Here is a 19208-nt window from a genome sequence, read left to right as displayed (position 1 = left end):
GAAACATCGACGCACACTCATGCGAACTGGCGGAACTGCTCGCTTTCTCCAAGAGCTAATGGACGCAGGTCGTCCCCCCTCCATACTCGGGGTGTGTGTCTCCGCCATAGCAGCTAGCCACGCTCCGATCGCGGCACATTCACTAGGGAAAAGTGATCTTATTGTGTGTTTTCTTAAAGGGGCCAGGAGATTCAGCCCGCCTTGCCCCTACCTCGGTCCCTATTTGGGACCTCGCCATGGTTTTGGAGGCCGTGAAGGGTTCCCCCTCCTAACCACTTCAGACCACGAGCTTGAAGCACATATCACTCAAAACCGTTTTTCTGCTGGCTGTGGCCTCGGTTAAGCGAGTGGGTGGCTTACCTGCACTCTCCGTGAGCCCTTCCTGTCTTGAGTTTGGGTCCAGCAACTTCAAGGTTGTGCTCAAACCGAGGCATGGTTTTATGCTGAAAGTGCTATCAACCCCTTCAGTATGCAGGTCTTTTCACTGCTTAACCCGCGTCTCAGAGAGAATAGACGCAAACCTATTCTGCCCAGTCAGAGCATTGAGATTGTATCTAGAGCGCTCCGCCCCCTTCAGGCAGTCGGATCAGCTCTTCATTGCTTCGGTGGCCGCACTAAAGTTTGTGCTGTCATGAAACAGACTCTCACACTGGATAGTGGATGCAGTCCCACTAGCATATAGGTCTAGGACCTAACCTGTCCTACAGGCATTCAAGCCCACTCCTCTAGAGGCATGGCCTCATCTTGGGCTTGGTCGTGTGGCATTTCTTTGGAAGATATCTGTGCGGCGGCAGGCTGGGCCTCTCCGTCCACTTTTATCAGATTCTACAAGTTGGAGGTTCCAGCTCTACAAGCAGGGCTTCTCTCCATCTAGGCTCTTTCTAGACCCTGACAAACAGATTGCCTTATGTTTTGGCCTGTACACATTAGCCCTCAAGCACTTATTCATTCATCATAAGATCCGACTATGTCCGATCAGCTGTTCAAACGAACCAACTCTTCCGGTTCTTCATTCCCCTTATAAGCCGCCTCTGTCGGCCTATCGGGGGTTTATTAACATGTGCTTTGGGTATACTGGGTCAGTCAGCACACACGGCGCTTTACATTGTGTTCCCATACGTAATACGAGGAACCTCTCTCGAAAGGGAACGTACTCGGTTACTTTCGTAACCTCGGTTCCCTGAGAGAGAGGAACGAGTATTACGTTCCGTGCTGTGTTTATGCTTCTCAGGTATCGCTTCAGTCGATCTTAAAACCTGACACCTATGGCGAATTAGGGTCTTATATAGCCTCCTGTATGCAAATATAAGCACCTTTTTCGGCGGGCTTCTGGAATGCCCCCCATTGGTTCGTTCCTCTCAGCCGCCTCACCATAGGTTCCTGCAGTTGCCGCGGCCCGGCCAATCAGAGCGCTCCTCGCGCTGGGCTGTGGCCGTGCAGCTCACTGCGCTTTACATAGATACCTTTATTAATAAAATTTTGCTTCACATTCTCGAGAAAAGGAGTTTTTCCCATACGTAATACTCGTTCCTCTCTCTCAGGGAACCGAGGTTACGAAAGTAACCGAGTACGTTTTATGTCATAGAACAAAACGTGAAAATATTTAGAGGCTTTGTTAACCACAGACCTTATTTCAGGCGATTTAGCAAAAACCCATTCAAAAAACCCATAGACTTTTGAGCGAGGGAACCGGAAGTGCTAAAATGCAAACTCACTTCCGCGTTTTGGCCTACAAAGTGACGTCAGAACTTCGGCACTCTATAGGAGCACTCACTTCCTGATGTCTGAGCGAACTGCGCAGGCTCAGACTGAGCTTGACGACGTAGATGTGACGTGAGCCTCCTGTCTGACAGCTGTGAGTCTTCTAGTAGATGTGGAAAGTGAAATCTGAATCACGTTGTTTAAATATTTTCTCCCATTGCTTTTGGCTCACTATGGGCTTCTCCCCATTCTTCTCCCTTGACTTTATCAGACTTTGTCTCCACGTCCCCCCGACTGTCTCATAGACAGTAAAGATTGCCTGCGAGTGTCTCCTCAGGTCTATACGGTAATTTCTCAACTGTGCGACAGAGTCGCGTTGGTTATGACGCAATCGTTAGCCTATTTTTACAAAAACAGCTTCTACGGGGCGATAGTGTAAGATACAAGGTAATGGAGCCTTTTATGCATTGTCGTGTTTCTTTAGAAATAAACAATGGACAAATGGAGTCTTTAAACGTCTCAGATGTAAAGTTATTCACTGTCAAAGTGACTCAAAAATGAATGGGAGTCAATGGGATGCTAACAGCAGGTGATGGCTTGGTTAGCAATGGCAGGCCGGATGATGGACTCGACGCTGCTGATCGCTTCTGGGGATTTACTTCACACAAACCAATCGTTTGGCCTCGGGACACTTGGAATATTTGTACTTTTTGAATAAATTGTTCCTGCAGTCGTATCTGCCTGTTTTTTTATTTTAAAACACAAATGGGTAGGTTTAGGGAAGGGATTGGTTGTGACGAATTGGAATTAACTTAAATGCTTTCAGAATTTAGATGAAATACCTATTTACACATTTCTATTGCAACAGGTGAGGGATAGCAGAATTTAATTTTCACATTTAATGTTACATTTGTTGTAGCAATCAATGGACGCATTTGCAATGGGTAAGAAATATCTACGAATGACGTGTAAAACATTTACAAGTGATGAATAGTCTACACTTTAGATTAGGGGACGCAGCGTTGTAAATGCCTTGTATACGTGTGCAGATCATTTGTAACGGGTGATAAAGATTTGTAAATTATTTATTCATGCGTTTACAACATCATCTCCAAAAGGTGATGAACACTTTGAGGTGTGTATAAGTTACTGTAAATGCTGACTGGTGAGGGTATAGACAGCTGTCTTCTCTGACACGTGCACCTGATGCTTCACTGGAGGGTAAAACCAGTTCACATTTTCACTAACCTTAGACCCATCACAGAACTATGGAAGCCCGTTTCCGCCACTAAATTAAAAAATAATAATAATAATTGCGACTTTTTATCTCACAATTCTGACTTTTTTTCTCACAATTGCGAGTTATAAAGTCAGAATTCTGAGATATAAAGTCGCAATTGCGAGTTATAAAGTCATTGATCTGCCGCGTCCTGACACGAGTTGTGTTGTGAACACATTATAATAAGTATTTTAACTGTATTTTTAGCTGATAATGATGGAATTATTGTCTTATTACCTGAGTGGCATTAATATCTCTGAGCAAACGCGTTCTTGAGGGGATTTTAAATGCAAGCTTTGGCACTGAAACAGAACGGATGTGAGGTGATAACGTTCATATTCTGATGTGTTATTATGGAAATATAATCCCCAGAACATCACCACCCTCAGAACGTGCTGTAATTCACGAATTCCTTAGAGAACGAGTGTGTTGACCATAGGTGTTGACACGTCCAGTTGGGCCTATGATATCATGTCGCTATACATAGGCCTACAGTCACCTGAGCGTGGCGCTGCTGGGATCATATTTTTTATAAATAACGAATCATTAATAACATATTTCATTAATAACGCATCAGAATATGCTGTAATGCAGGATTTCGTTTGAGAATGAATTGTATTGACCTCCAAATGCTCGGTTTTGACACTAGTTCTAACCTGCTTGTGATTTTTTTTAACTATATTGTGTCTTAAAAACGGCGGTTGCTAACAAGTTGCTAAAAGGGACTACATCCTTTGGCTGGGACTCTCGGTTTTGATCATATTTGAAATAATAAATTAATTGTAAAAGGCTCTGTTACCACTTCAGTTCAAACCTCAATGTCAAGGTTATTGGTGCACACACACACACACACACACACACACACGTGCGGTTGAATGGTGTTGAACCTGACAGAGAAACATTAAGTTCTGTTGCCGAACAGTTGCAACAGAAATATGAGGTTGAGATGGAGCAGTTTTCATTAAAAGCCTACTCCTGTAAATACTGATCTTATATGTTTTTTAAAAAAGGCCCACGTGACAAATTCAACCAGAGTACCCCTTTGCATTTATTTTCTATTCTCAAAATCCTGCATTACAGCATATGATGCGTTATTAATGAAATATGATCCGCATATAGAATAGCGCCACCCTCAGGTGACTGTATGTAGCCTACCGACAGAGCACTGACCTGTTGTGATCGGGCAGCAGTTTTCATTAAACGTTAAAAAGATCAAATGATACTGTTTCAATGGAGCATGCGATCTATGGTGTGTGTTTAAATACATTTGTTTAGCTGAACAATATACGTGTCAGCAGTGCCGTTTCTAGGCATAGGCAAACTAGGCGGTCGCCTAGGGCGCCAACAGCTGGGGGGCGCCAGTGAGCCCCCGCCCCAACAAGATTTTTTATTTATTTCATATATATTTTATTATTAATATTTCGTACTTTTGCTATTTCAAGGCATTATGATTAGTTGCGATTATTGGAATGAAGTAGCCATGGTGATAGTGGCGCTGCTGTAATGAAATGAGATCATGTAGAGGGCGGCAGGGAACGTTGTCATCCGTGGCGTTGTAACGCTTGTGTCCGAGTGAAAAATGCGGATAGCTCACTTAAGTTAATGTATCTGGAGTGGATGCAAACACGGAGGCGATTAAAGGGGGGGGGGAATGCTGTTTCATGCATACTGATCTTTTTACACTGTTAAAGACTTGGAATCCCATACTAAACATAGACAAAGTTTCAAAAGTTAAGGTGGACGTTTGATGGGAGTATTTCTTTGTCAAAAATACTACTTCCGGTTAGTCATAAGTTTCGGCAAGTTTTTTGAGATCATGCGTCCCCTTTGACGTTAATGGGGGCGGAATTTCCTTGTATGGGCCTTACGGACAATTCTACCGGAAGCGCGTGAGAGAGAGAGAGAGGGAGAGAGCGAAAGCAACAGGCTACGCCCATCAAAGCGCTGGCTTGTAGGATGGTGCACAGGTGATGTGCACATAACAATGTCACCAAAAAAGTGCGTTTTTGGTTGCCAGACCAAGACAGTCCTGCACAGATTCCCCAAAAACCCCGCGTTAAGGCAACAGTGGATGGAATTTGCTTTTCCGGATCAGCAACTGAGTTGCGCGGATGTTTATATTCGCTGCATTTCGGTGCCGACTGTTTCATAAACAAGGCCCAGCTCGACGCCGGATTTTCCCGATCGCCTAATGCTGAATGATGGAGCAGTCCCAACGTTAGAACCGCAGGCGGTGAGTAAGACTGCTTCAAATGTCTGTGTTTTTGCCTATGCTCATCAAGTAGCCCAAACATGATCACGTATAGTTAATTGATCAATGGAGCATGCGATGTGTAGTGCGTGTACATTTGTTTAGCTGGCCACTATATGTGTAACTTTATGTTTGTGTATTGTAAAAGCACTCCAAACAACAATACACAAAGAGGGGGGAAATATGTTGAACTAAATAAGCACGCTTCTTCATTCAAATGTGCTACTATTCCGTGTCTTTCTATGTAAACACTAGCCTGCGGTGCAAAACCGGTCCGCTTACTGTCTACACCAACCACGCGTAAACACACAAACACACGTGCACAACTGCACTTCCCACATGTACACCTTCAAAGACAAAAATACGACGATATAATTCAAGTATAAACATGTAAATAACACAAACCGCTAAGCATATTATATAGTTAGTGTATAACTTGTACCACATAGAGACGTCCTGCTCTAGTCGTTTTTGCTGCTGCTCCTGTTCAACTGCAGCCTCTGGGTCTGATTCCGGATCATAGATGTATGGCTGTATCTGATTAAAAGCCATATTTTTATTTTGAATAAAGTTTTTTTCCCGCTGTTAAGGATGACACAGCTTTACGACGCACTCGACTCAACACAATAGCAGCGGCGCGCACACGCACACGTCATTATTTAGCTCCGCTCACACAACACGCCCCCACCCGCTCGGCTTTTTTCGGAAAGACTCGGAACAGCGCATGTTTCTTATATAATTATTAAAAAAATAAAGACTTTTCGGAGATATGCAGGATGCAATGCTACTCTATAGGTACTCAAGATTGACATGACACTGACTGAGTGTTTCACCCCCCCTTTAACATCAAACAGATCGCACTTTATTCCCGCGCTGAACTCTCATCACAAACTTCCTTTCCGTCCACAGCATTACTTAATAAAACAAAATAACTGACTGTCAGCAACAGAAAACAGAAAATAATCCCCACACATGGGAGCTCAAGACTCAGTGCGAAAATACACAAAATGCAAACTTCGTTTGCAGGGAGCGCGCGCAACTCTTAAAGGGGCCACACTATATTTCTACTCGTTACAGCGTGCTTTAGTTTCATCATCATGAAAAGGTCAAAGCCATCAGGAGCTCAGTATCGTAAAAAGAAAAAAAGAGGAAATATAAAAAAGAAAGCGAAATATACAGGTATGTTAGCCTACTTATTGGTTACTTGTTACTAATCTGGTCTCTCTATCATAACGTTGAGCAAAACATTACACTGAATATTAGTACTGGACGGACCACACGCCATGCTCATTTCAGGTGCAGAACATTATAACAGTTCATTTGAATTTAAAAAAAAATGACATCAGGGATAGCTGTTTATGTAAATTGATCAAGTAGGCTAATACTGTCATAACCATGGGCGTCACTAGGCCATTTTTTGTGAACTTATGCCTCAGCCCCCCACCCCCACCCCCCCTAAAAAAATATGTGATTAACTTTTAAAACATATGAAACTGGCGCAAGGCTTCGGCTACGGATTCGTCCCGTCTTTTAGTCTTTGTGTAAGTGTTCTTCAATCCGCACCGGTGCCGAGTGACATGGTTTTCAAGCTATTGTTATCTAATTTTTTGCCCTTCAGAAAATCTTAAAATACACATATGTAGATCATAGAAATCAAAATGTTCTCGATTAATGCATTTACAATATGCTCATGCAATAAGGAAGTTATATTTGTTTTATAAGTTATAGGTTAAAGGGGGGGGGGGGGGGGGGGGTAACATATGAATCTTGCCTAGGGTGCCAGAAAGGCTAGAAACGGCCCTGCGTGTCAGTTTGTTTATTGTAAAACCACCCAAACATAAACCTAGCGTTCTCACAAAGCGTGCTTCGTCATTCAAATGCGCTAACGGTTACTCCATTGTTGTTCTATGTATAACGTTACACTAGTCTGACGTGCAAAAACGTTTTGCTTGCTACTGCTAAGGTTTAGTCACATACAATAGTCCATAAACCGAATCATGTCATCATAGACTGCGAGTAAAGACACACAAATGTTGACAGGCCACTAAATACAGTACATACCACAGAGACGGACATCCTGATGTTGTTCCTTCTCCTGTTCAATTTATTTCAGCCTCCGAATGATTCTGGATCATATATCTATTAGTTGAATCTGATTCATAGCCATGGTTTATTTAGGGTAGCTTTTTCTTCTCCACGCTTGCCTAGACTTTCAAAATAATTTTCAAAAGAATTATTATATAAAAATTAGGGCTGGGACTCGATTAAAAAAATTAATCTAATTAATTAGAGGCTTTGTAATTAATTAATCAAAATTAATTGCATTTTATTTTTATATGTTTGACCTGGAACAATGAGAAGTATTTTTTCACATGGATTTTTAGTATACCATTGAATAATGACTGAATACATAAGCTTAATCTACAAAATATTGGTTATTTATTTCAGTCCAGCAGACCAGCGCAATGTTTGCCATTAAGTGTAGCAAAAGCATGTTTGTGATATCTGAGGCTCGATGTGCTGCGGTGATACGCAGATTCCTTGTTGTATAGCGGCACACAACCATGCTCTTGACGACGCTTCCATTCTTTCGTTTATTAAAACAAAATTTCCCATCCACGGGGCCAAGCAAAGCGGTCTCATCAGCTTCTTCGTTCATGTTCACTATGGTTTGTTGCAAGCCTGCAGTCTCCCTCTCATTTACTGAAGCTTTCGCGCCTCGATCGCCCCCCGGTGACCGGTCCCAGTATAGCCGCCCCTCTGTGTTTTCTAATGGACGCGAGGCAAACTAAATAATAAAATTACACTTTAACATTTTTTCCCCAAAGTTAGTTTATGTCACTGAAGGCAGTTATCATCACGATGATTTCATTTCTGGTGTTCGTTTTAAAAATAAGTTTAGTTTGAGTTAGTTATTTGATGCTATAAAAACGGGGGGGGGGGGGTGACGTCATGATTGACAGCTGAGACTGACGGCTTCTCTGAGTGAAGTTGTCACTGAGGCACTAACGGACTATTGTCGAAATTTTTGGGAGCAGATTAGAGCTTTAGCTTTAATTTCTACATTTCCATAACTGTTTATTTCACACCAACATGATTAATTGTTCTGCATCTGCGAGAGTGTGGGCGGGCTTTTGATATCGCGACTGTACTTCCTGCTCTACTTCCTGCGCTCTACTCCGGTCCCGAAATCGCTACTGCGCAGACTCGGTCCCAAGATGTCAGCGCCGTGTACCTCCGCCTGAAAGCTTCAAATATGGCAAGCGGAAACGGATGATGTCGAGTCCATAGACAGTAAAAGAAATGGACGGAGCGATCCCATTGACTTCTACGGCGTTAAGTGATGTCAGTATAGGAGCACTCACTTCCTGATGGCTGAGCGAACTGCGCAGGCTCAGACTGAGCTTGACGACGTAGATGTGACGTGAGCCTCCTGTCTGACAGTTGTAGGTCTTCTAGTAGTTGTGGAAAGTGGAAGCTGAATCACGTTTAAATATTTTCTCCCATTGCTTTTGGCTCACTATCGGCTTCTCCCCATCCTTCTCCCTTGACTTTATCAGACTTTATGTCTCCACGTCCCCCCGACTGTCTCATAGACAGTAAAAGATTGCCTGCGAGCGTCTCCTCAGGTCTATACGGTAATTTCTCAACTGTGCGACAGAGTCGCGTTGGTTATGACGCAATCGTTAGCCTATTTTTACAAAAACAGCTTCTACGGGGCGATAGTGTAAGATACAAGGTAATGGAGCCTTTTATGCATTGTCGTGTTTCTTTAGAAATAAACAATGGACAAATGGAGTCTTTAAACGTCTCAGATGTAAAGTTATTCACTGTCAAAGTGACTCAAAAATGAATGGGAGTCAATGGGATGCTAACAGCAGGTGATGGCTTGGTTAGCAATGGCAGCCCCTAGGGGTGGAACGCTTTCCGAGCGCTAGATTACCCCCTTGGTCGAGTCGTCCATATTTTTTTTACGGTCTATGGTTTGTTGTTGTCGTGACGCGTGAGGTGAGCGGTAGTTGGTGTTCCAGTATAATCGGTCCGTCGAAACTCATTTATTGAAAAACGTTCCGCGGTGCAAAAATAAGTGCGGTTAAAATTGTTAGTTATTTTTTTGCGTAATTAATTAACGCGTTAAAGTCCCGTAGTTAATTAATCTTAATTAAAGTGTTAAAGTCCCGGCCCTAATAAAAATATCTATTTGATAGTATATGCAGCGTTTTTCCCCCGTTCTATCGAAAATAGCATTGAATATCGATGTGACAGGTTTTGACTCCACCCCTCAAAGAATCGGAATCGAGAATCGAAAAGAACCGGAATCGAAAATAAGAATCGGAATCAGAATTGTTCAAATCAAAACGATTCTCAACCCTAGGTATCATAGTGTCGAGTGGCGGCGCGCTGCATTTTAGCTGGGCGCCAACCCTCGTGTGATGCGGAAAAGAGAGAACACTCTTTTGTTGAGTTTTTTATTGGGTTCACTATAAGAGCGGTCGAGTGGAAGGGAGCGCACATTATAGCGTGCTCGCTGCTTGCACTCACAATGATAACATGTTCCCTCTCGGCCGGAACTCAAACGGCCAGTTGAGGGGAAGCTCTGAGCCTTTTGGAGGGTGGTCCGGCCTCGGAGAAACTTAGCCTTTCCCTCTTCCTTCTCTGCATATCAGGACTGCTTTTTCTGTTCAGGGTCCAGCATTACCTTTGGCTGGAGTCCCTGATGCTTGGATAAAAAATTGTGTTGCCTGACTTGGGCATTGCTCGCGTGCTGGGCATGGATGAGTGGCTGCCGGCACTGCCTTTAACTGCTGCTTATTCAGCATCCTTTGGCGACTCGAGGTAGCAGAACTGTTTGTACCGTTTCGCAAAAAGTGTTGCATGGCCTGGGATGCCTTTTGTGCCACTGCTCTGACAATCCATCCACAGGCTCTGCATGTGCCACGGCTGTGGCGCAACATTTATAACAATGCCGTTGCTCTTTTGTGAATAGCACAAAAATGATTCGCTGGTGTTTTCGCCAGAGAGCGCAGGGAAACAGGCGGGCTCTGTGCTCAGCCCAGTGGGCTCCGAACAGATTGCTTTAAACAGTTTGTCAGCAACACTGAGCAGCTCTGCCATTGGTTCATGCAGTTCCCACTGACCAGCCAATAATGTGCGAGTAAGTCTAAGCACTGTTGTGGCTGTTATGTCATTATTTTATAAAGGCTTCAGCATTTTTGAGTAAAGGAGTTTTCCCACTGCACCTAGCTAGACGTAATATGACTGACCGTTCGAAAGGGAACTAGGAAAAGTCATCAGACCCCTGATTTAATACTTTGAAGAATAGTTTCACACACCTTTTGCTTCATTTACACCCATTCACCTTTTTGTATATGTATGTTCTAACTCTGCATTGGGGAATATTTGCCCATTTTTACTTGCAGAATTGCTCAAGTTCAGTCAAATTCCTCGGTGAGTGGCAATGGAACGCTGTCTACAACTCGATTCACAAATTTTAATCCTGTGAAAGATACTGATAAGATTTTATTGGGAGAGTTAGTTGAGGATCTGAGCCGTGCACTGAGCAGACTCCCAAAGGAGCCCACGGTAAGATTTAACTTTAGTATGGTAATTATAGTAATCCAGATCGGTCTATACTTTCAGATACTGAACATAGCATAATTTGACTTCAATATTCATTTTACCTGTTATGTCTAGGGGAAAGAACACCGCTTGAAAGATCTGGGAGGAAATGGCTTGTGCCCTAAGGTGAGATGAATTTTCATTGACTTAAATACTTCAAATTGATTATAGTCTGTTATTTGGAAGCATTTATGAAATATTTTTCCAGCTTTTGTAATGCTAATAATTGAATTCAAAGAGCCCTGGTTTAACCTGTGATTTCAATATCTGTGCAGCATATGTTCTGCCAGGCTGAGGATCAACTGTTGAAGCTTTCTGGGCTTAATAAATATAATGATTTCCGTAAAGATGGGCGACTAATGCGGACATTAAATCAGTATAACCAGCACCATAAGGTAAGTTGAACTCTTGAATACCTACGTTCAACATCTTCATCTTGTCGGAGTTGAATAACCGTGATGTTTCCTGTCTCACAGAAAACCGGCAAACCTGTTGATGAAGACCAAGATGAAATCCTCGTGCATGACTTCTTGGTAGAGCTCAAGAAATGTGTCCAGAATGCTTACAGCAAAGCAAAGTAAAAATAAGTTATTAAAGATTGTATTTATTTTTTGTCTTTATTTTATTGTTTTGTTTACATTGACTGTAGCAATATTATTTGTTCATATTTTTTGTAGTGATACGAGCTGTTTAATTCAGCAAATTAAAAAAAGGATCTACAGTACCTATAGAGAGTCTTTATACTCTGAAAATCTTCACCTTTTGTCACATTACACCCTGGAAAAAAAGTTAATTATGTCTAACAGTTTTTTAAGTGTGTTCACATTATAACCCTCTTTATCAAAGTCAAAATAACATTTTAAAATGTAATAAATTGAAAACCTAGAATAACAGGGTTGGAAAAGTCATCAGACCCCTGATTTAATACTTCGAAGAATACTTTCACACACCTTTTGCTTCATTTACACCCATTCACCTTTTTGTATATGTATGTTCTAACTCTGCATTGGGGAATATTTGCTCATTTTTACTTGCAGAATTGCTCAAGTTCAGTCAAATTCCTCGGTGAGTGGCAATGGAACGCTGTCTACAACTGCATCCGCAGATTTTAATCCTGTGAACGATACTGATAGGACTTTATTGGGAGAGTTAGTTGAGGATCTGAGCCGTGTACTGAGCAGACTCCCAAAGGAGCCCACGGTAAGATTTAACTTTAGTATGGTAATTATAGTAATCCAGATCGGTCTATACTTTCAGATACTGAACATAGCATAATTTGACGTCAATATTCGTATTACCTGTTATGTCTAGGGGAAAGAACACCGCTTGAAAGATCTGGGAGGGAATGGCTTGTGCCCTAAGGTGAGATGAATGTTCATTGACTTCAACACTGCAAATTGATTATAGTCTCTAATGTGGAAGCATTTATGACATATTTTTCCAGCTTTTATAATGCTAATAATTGAATTCAAAGAGCCCTGGTTTAACCTGTGATTTCAATATCTGTGCAGCATATGTTCAGCCAGGCTGAGGATCAACTGTTGAAGCTTTCTGGGCTTAATAAATATAATGATTTCCGTAAAGATGGGCGACTAATGCGGACATTAAATCAGTATAACCAGCACCATAAGGTAAGTTGAACTCTTGAATACCTACGTTCAACATCTTCATCTTATCGGAGTTGAATAACCGTGATGTTTCCTGTCTCACAGAAAACCGGCAAACCTGTTGATGAAGACCAAAATGAAATCCTTGTGCATGACTTCTTGGGAGAGCTCAAGAAATGTGTTGAGAATGCTTACAGCAAAGCAAAGTAAAAATAAGTTATTTAAGATTGTATTTATTTTTTGTCTTTATTTTATTGTTTTGTTTACATTGACTGTAGCAATATTATTTGTTCATATTTTTTGTAGTGATACGAGCTGTTTAATTCAGCAAATTAAAAAAGGATCTACAGTACCTATAGAGAGTCTTTATACTCTGAAAATCTTCACCTTTTGTCACATTACACCCTGGAAAAAAAGTTAATTATGTCTAACAGTTTTTTAAGTGTGTTCACATTATAACCCTCTTTATCAAAGTCAAAATAACATTTTAAAATGTAATAAATTGAAAACCTAGAATAACAGGGTTGGAAAAGTCATCAGACCCCTGATTTAATACTTCGAAGAATACTTTCACACACCTTTTGCTTCATTTACACCCATTCACCTTTTTGTATATGTATGTTCTAACTCTGCATTGGGGAATATTTGCCCATTTTTACTTGCAGAATTGCTCAAGTTCAGTCAAATTCCTCGGTGAGTGGCAATGGAACGCTGTCTACAACTCGATTCACAAATTTTAATCCTGTGAAAGATACTGATAAGACTTTATTGGGAGAGTTAGTTGAGGATCTGAGCCGTGCACTGAGCAGACTCCCAAAGGAGCCCACGGTAAGATTTAACTTTAGTATGGTAATTATAGTAATCCAGATCGGTCTATACTTTCAGATACTGAACATAGCATAATTTGACGTCAATATTCGTATTACCTGTTATGTCTAGGGGAAAGAACACCGCTTGAAAGATCTGGGAGGGAATGGCTTGTGCCCTAAGGTGAGATGAATGTTCATTGACTTCAACACTGCAAATTGATTATAGTCTCTTATGTGGAAGCATTTATGAAATATTTTTCCAGCTTTTATAATGCTAATAATTAGGGCTGCACGTTTTCAAGTTTTTCATTAACCGTTAACCGAGGCCCTTAGCGGTTAATACTCGGTTAACCATAGTGTGCGTCAGGGTTATTTTTAGTTTATTAATTTGACGACCACCATCTCCGTAGTGAACGCGCCTATAGAGAGAAATGCACATCATGGATTACCTAATCAGAGAGTAGCCTATTTCTTTTCGTTTAAAATTGTTAAAAGACATTTCAAGTTTCTTAAGATCTATTTCATGTCTGCGAGGCGTACGCTGAATTTCGTTAAATTAGGATGAGATGCGCTCCAGTTCACGAGCAATGCAAGTGGCCGCGAGGGCGCCTGCATGATTAGGGCATTAGTAAAATATGCAGCGGAGAATGATTCACACAGCGTTTGACTCGCGCGGCTGAGCCTCTCCCGGCAGAGAGATCAAGCATCTGTGGACTCGTCCCTTCAGCTCTGGCCATCTTGCTTTCAGTCCGCGATTAGCTTTTTTTTGTTTTCTTCATTACAGTTAAAGTAACGTCTGCTTTTCTCTAGTCATTCACAAGTTTCTCACTTCAAACTTTCTTTCTTCTGATCCGTTATGCACAGCGCGCGCTGCTCCCGCTCTGCTTCTGCCCTAATGCGACTTATAGTCCAGTGCGACGTATGTTATTTTCCTCTTCATGACGCATTTTTTGACTGATGGCGACTCATACTCTGGAGCAACTTATAGCCTGAAAAATGCGGTAAGCACTGCATTGCAATACTTGCATTTTGCCCCGTCACTCTCAATTTTAAAGTGCTCCCACGCTTTCTTTGCCCGCTTCATTGCCCGCTTAGAAAGCTGGTCATGACTTCTTCTTGTGGATATTACAAATGTCTGGGAGCGCTCTGGCGGTCTCTAGGAGTGCAAAAATATATTACAACTAAATTCAAAGCACGTCATTGACGGCACTTAACCGAGCAAAATGTTTCACTCGGTTACGCAATTTTTAACGGTTAATCGGTTAACCATGGACACCACTAATAATAATTGAATTCAAAGAGCCCTGGTTTAACCTGTGATTTCAATATCTGTGCAGCATATGTTCAGCCAGGCTGAGGATCAACTGTTGAAGCTTTCTGTCCTTACTAAATATAATGATTTCCGTAAAGATGGGCGACTAATGCGGACATTAAATCAGTATAACCAGCACCATAAGGTAAGTTGAACTCTTGAATACCTACGTTCAACATCTTCATCTTATCGGAGTTGAATAACCGTGATGTTTCCTGTCTTACAGAAAACCTGCAAACCTGTTGATGAAGACCAAGATGAAATCCTCGTGCATGACTTCTTGGTAGAGCTCAAGAAATGTGTCCAGAATGCTTACAGCAAAGCAAAGTAAACAATAAGTTATTAAAGATTGTATTTATTTTTTTGTCTTTTTTTATTGGTTTCTTTACATTGACTGTAGCAGTATATAACTTTGTACCTGAAGAAAAAAATAATAATTCTAAAATATGATCTGATGTATTTTGTAAAGTACAGATTTTGTGCGGTATTTCTGTCAGTGGTTTAAACATTTTTTTTTTTTACTTGCAATAAAACTAAATGATTCGTTTTACTAATCCTGATCCTGATCCTGAGCATTACTAAGGATCTTTTTAGTGTATCTTAAATGGTTGGGTTTAAGAAAAATGCATTAAAAATAAAATTTACTATTATTATTATTATTATTATTATTATTATTATTATTATTATTATTATTATTATTATTATTATTATTGACTGTGCAGGATCTTGACTGATGGATTAGGTGACCTCACAATATAATAAAAGCAACTATAATATTAATTTATTAGGTGTCTTTATTTTATTGATGTATCCTATGCACAAAATAATAACTTTTATAATGCTTCTTAAAAAGGGTTATATAAAGAACTCTAAGGTTCTTGACTCAAATTTAAAGAACCCTTTATGCCAAAAAGGTTCTATTTTTTTCCATAGGCACACTGCACCAAGAACAAACCACATGGACAAACAACAGGTTACAGAGTGTCATTCCACAAGGAAAACATTCCTTGTGGAATGACACTCTGTAACCTGTTGTTTCTCCATGTTGTTTGTTCTTGGTGCAGTGTGCCTATGGAAAAAAATAGAACCTTTTTGGAGTAAAGGGTTCTTTAAACTTGAATAACCATTAGGGAATATTTGCCCATTTTTACTTGCAGTTCAGTCAAATTCCATGGTGAGCAGAAATGAACTGCTGTCTTCAAGTCCATCCACAGATTTTCTATCAGATTGAAGTCAGTGCTCTAAAGTTGACCTTCCTATCCTCAAGCCATTGGCAGCTTTTGGCAGTATGTTTAGGATCGTTGTCGTGTAGAAGGAAGGTAAATGACCTGCACATCTTCAGCTGTCTAGCAGAGGGATGCAAGTTTTCCTCAAGAATTTGGATATACTTGGCAGCATCCATATTCCTATCAATCCTGAAAAATCACTCAGTCCCTGCAGAAGGGAAACACCCCCACAACATAATGCTGCCACCACAGTAGATGTGGTGTGTTTTGGGTGGTATGTTGGGTTAGATTTTTTAACATAATGTTTACATACAGCTCAAAATAGTTAGACTTAATTTAATTTTTAGGGTGTAATGGGGTATGGGGGTCATTTGATGCCAAAACCATTGAAAATGGACAGACTAAAAGACACAAATAGATATTACAACTTGTAAACACAAAACACAATCTACAAATAGATTAAGTCCTCATGATCCGCAAATGTAAAACAAGAACTACAAATAGATACAAAGTCCTCAAACAACTGTGATCCACAAATATAAAGCATGGTCTACAAAAAGATTAAAAATCCACAAATAAACATGTCCTGATTCACAATAACAAATCAGTGACTTGTACTTGAAACCCAGAATTTGAATGAATGTTAAGTGACTATTTACAAAATAAATAGATGTATTTATTTATTTAATTAATATTTAATTAAATTAATTATTTAATCTATTTGTAGATCTTGTTTTACATTTGCGGATCATGAGGACTTTGTTTGTGGATTTTTTTTTTTTTAATCTATTGTGGATTGTGTTTTGTGTTTACAAGTTGTAATATCTATTTGTGACTTTTAGTCTGTCCATTTTCAATGGTTTTGGCATCAATTACCCCCATAGGGGTAATGTGACAAAAAGTGTCAGGGATTGTCACAGACTAAGATGGCTTTCTATAGGCACTGTGTGTGTGTGTGTGTGTGTATATATATATATATATATAGTGCCTGACAGAACCGTTTAAGGTTTTATTTAACATTTTCTTCTAAGAGTGTGTACAAAACTACAAAATTATGAAAAGGAGTCTTTATTAGATACGTATATCTGCAATCTTAATATTTAATGTGCATGCCCCCTACAAGACAAAAGATGCATTTTTGCTAGTTAACACACTGATTAATAATCATGCATGGAGCTATTAATATTTAATTTATTCATTCAATACATAATGTATGCTTGTTAAATATTTCATGATATGTTCACTGTTAATAAGGGATTAGTGTATTTTTTTATTTATTTTTTGTCTGCGTTCCAGAGGGCATATATCATATGCAAGGGATCACAGAGTCTTTGATACACCTTGATCAAATACTAGTATTTATAGTTCAATGGTGCTTTTTTTTCTTTAGTCTAGTTTTCACTGTACACTATATTGAACATACGCTATATTGCATAATAAACATTTTATTATGGTTTTCTATGGGATAAAAATATTGTGATAAAAAAAATGTGTTCATAACCTGATTTAATCTGCCTGCCTATACAAAGTATGCGTTATTAATACCTTTTTAATGTTAGCCTACTGTTAAGTTTCCTCGACTTCATAACGAGGATTGGAAACATTATTAAGCCTTATAAAGGCAGAAGAACGCTTACGGTGCCGGTGTCTGTTTCTGCAGGATACCGCCATCTAGTGGTAGCAGGTTTTCGTAGACAGCTGTGTGTGGATCGTGCAAGGCTAAACCGGCGAAATTAATGTCTCAAAATCCAAATGAATCAATTTTTGTATTCACAGTTATGACTCTATTTGTACAAAATGCTGCACATTCATGTATATCTGGATTTTGCACACAAGAGTGGTAAAGTATTTGTTCAAATGTAGAAATGCACATTTGGTATTTGTGCATGCATTAATAATGAGTACCAGGCGTATTCACTGGTTGTTGTTTGTGTGGGGGTTGTAAAATGCTTGAATATGCTAAATGAAAGTCTCAAAATCCAAATGAATGAAATGAGATCAACGCAGAAAAGACGCCAATTCGGGTGCGAACTACGGGGGAGCTTGGGGGAGCTCGGCTCCCCTAAACAAGACATGGGCTCCCCTGAAAACATGATTTGTGAGATTTTGGGGGGTCTCAAAAAATATTGGCACTGTGCTATATTGAGGTGCAATTTCAGTTTTGTGTAATGTAATCATCGTGGATTATTATATGTAAAATTGCTAAAAATATATAATTAATTCATGCATGACGGCGATTTAAATCTAATTCACTTCAATAAAGATAATGCATGCTGTTCTTGTCATGACCATCAAGGTGTGGTGGCGCTGCGGTGCAAATTCCACTCATGTTAGTTCCCATTTCAAGGGAACTCGAGCTGCGTCACTGCGGCGGGAACGCCTCTGCGTGATTGCGTCCTGAAGCACGTATGTAACCAACCAATGAGATGACGGAACGACATAGGCGGGTGACGTCATCAACCGGAGGCTCCGTGAACACAAACAGGAACTAGCTTCTGTGCCTTCAGTAGCGCTCTGTGTAACCATTGTCTGTCAGTTCGGTGTTTTTGTCTTGTAAAAAGAGAGTTTTTCACCTGCATTTCACAAAAAAAACAATATACTGACTACACACACATTTAAGTTAAAATGGCGAGCGAACAATCACTGCATGAGTTCCATAAGTGTGTTCATCCCTGCCCACGCTACATCACGGGTGGGGATACACACAGCATGTGTGTTGTTTGCCTGGGAGCGCAGCACGCTCAGGCAGCCCTCGAGGGGGCTGCTTGCGAGCGTTTACCATTAAGAATGCTGCGCTCCCGCCGGGCGCTCTTCGAGGAGGGCGCTTCGGCTCGCGTTTCCCGCGGCTCTGGTCCCGCGGTTGCCGAGGCACAGCGGCGGCTGCAGTCGTAGGGTTCGCAATTAGATCTGGCAGCGGGGTTAGAGACGGGCTCTGCCTTATCTCTGCCTTTACCTGCCAGATCCATTGCCTCTACTCAGGGTTTAGAAGCACGCGCTGCGGTTTCTTCCGCCCCGAGTGAAGCATCGATGCTGCAATTATCCAGCTCCGAGGAGGTGGATATTGTCAGTATCGACGCAGGTGGAAACGAGGATTCGCCACTTCGTTCCCCTGCTAGTGAGGAGTTGGTGGATGTGTTGAGCAGAGCAGTGGCCAGACTCAGTCTGGACTGGCCACTAGAAAGAGATCAGGAACGTCCATCTGTTAGAAGCAGATTAGATGAACGTTTCCTTCCCGCGCACTCTGCTCAACCACCACGTCGGGGCTTGCCGTTTTTTCCCGACCTCCACACTGAGGTGTCGAGGTCGTGGAATCATCCGGTTTCATCTAGAATTTTCAGTCCACAAACATCGACCTATAGTTATATAGTAGGGCTGAAAAGACATGGATATGGGTCGATGCAGAG

At 40.9% G+C, this 19208-nt stretch overlaps 1 protein-coding gene across 1 annotated transcript in view; it reads left to right on the top strand.

Moving 5' to 3' along the window:
• Positions 1 to 15138, top strand: part of il13 (interleukin 13) — a 35969-nt gene extending 20831 nt beyond the window's left edge. Inside the window, exons 9-20 of the mRNA XM_067424268.1 lie at positions 10652 to 10814; positions 10926 to 10976; positions 11126 to 11245; positions 11327 to 11427; positions 11888 to 12050; positions 12162 to 12212; positions 12362 to 12481; positions 12563 to 12663; positions 13123 to 13285; positions 13397 to 13447; positions 14604 to 14723; positions 14805 to 15138. Coding sequence (XP_067280369.1) covers positions 10652 to 10814; positions 10926 to 10976; positions 11126 to 11245; positions 11327 to 11427; positions 11888 to 12050; positions 12162 to 12212; positions 12362 to 12481; positions 12563 to 12663; positions 13123 to 13285; positions 13397 to 13447; positions 14604 to 14723; positions 14805 to 14909 — 1309 coding nt within the window. The 3' untranslated portion in view covers positions 14910 to 15138. The remainder of the gene's footprint in view (positions 1 to 10651; positions 10815 to 10925; positions 10977 to 11125; positions 11246 to 11326; positions 11428 to 11887; positions 12051 to 12161; positions 12213 to 12361; positions 12482 to 12562; positions 12664 to 13122; positions 13286 to 13396; positions 13448 to 14603; positions 14724 to 14804) is intronic.
• The last annotated feature ends 4070 nt before the right edge of the window (positions 15139 to 19208 follow it).

The sequence above is a fragment of the Pseudorasbora parva genome, chromosome 18, assembly GCF_024679245.1.
Source record: "Pseudorasbora parva isolate DD20220531a chromosome 18, ASM2467924v1, whole genome shotgun sequence".
In the NCBI taxonomy this organism is placed as follows: domain Eukaryota; kingdom Metazoa; phylum Chordata; class Actinopteri; order Cypriniformes; family Gobionidae; genus Pseudorasbora; species Pseudorasbora parva.
Note: the sequence above shows the minus strand (reverse complement) of the source record. Positions and strands in the feature narration are given on the sequence as shown.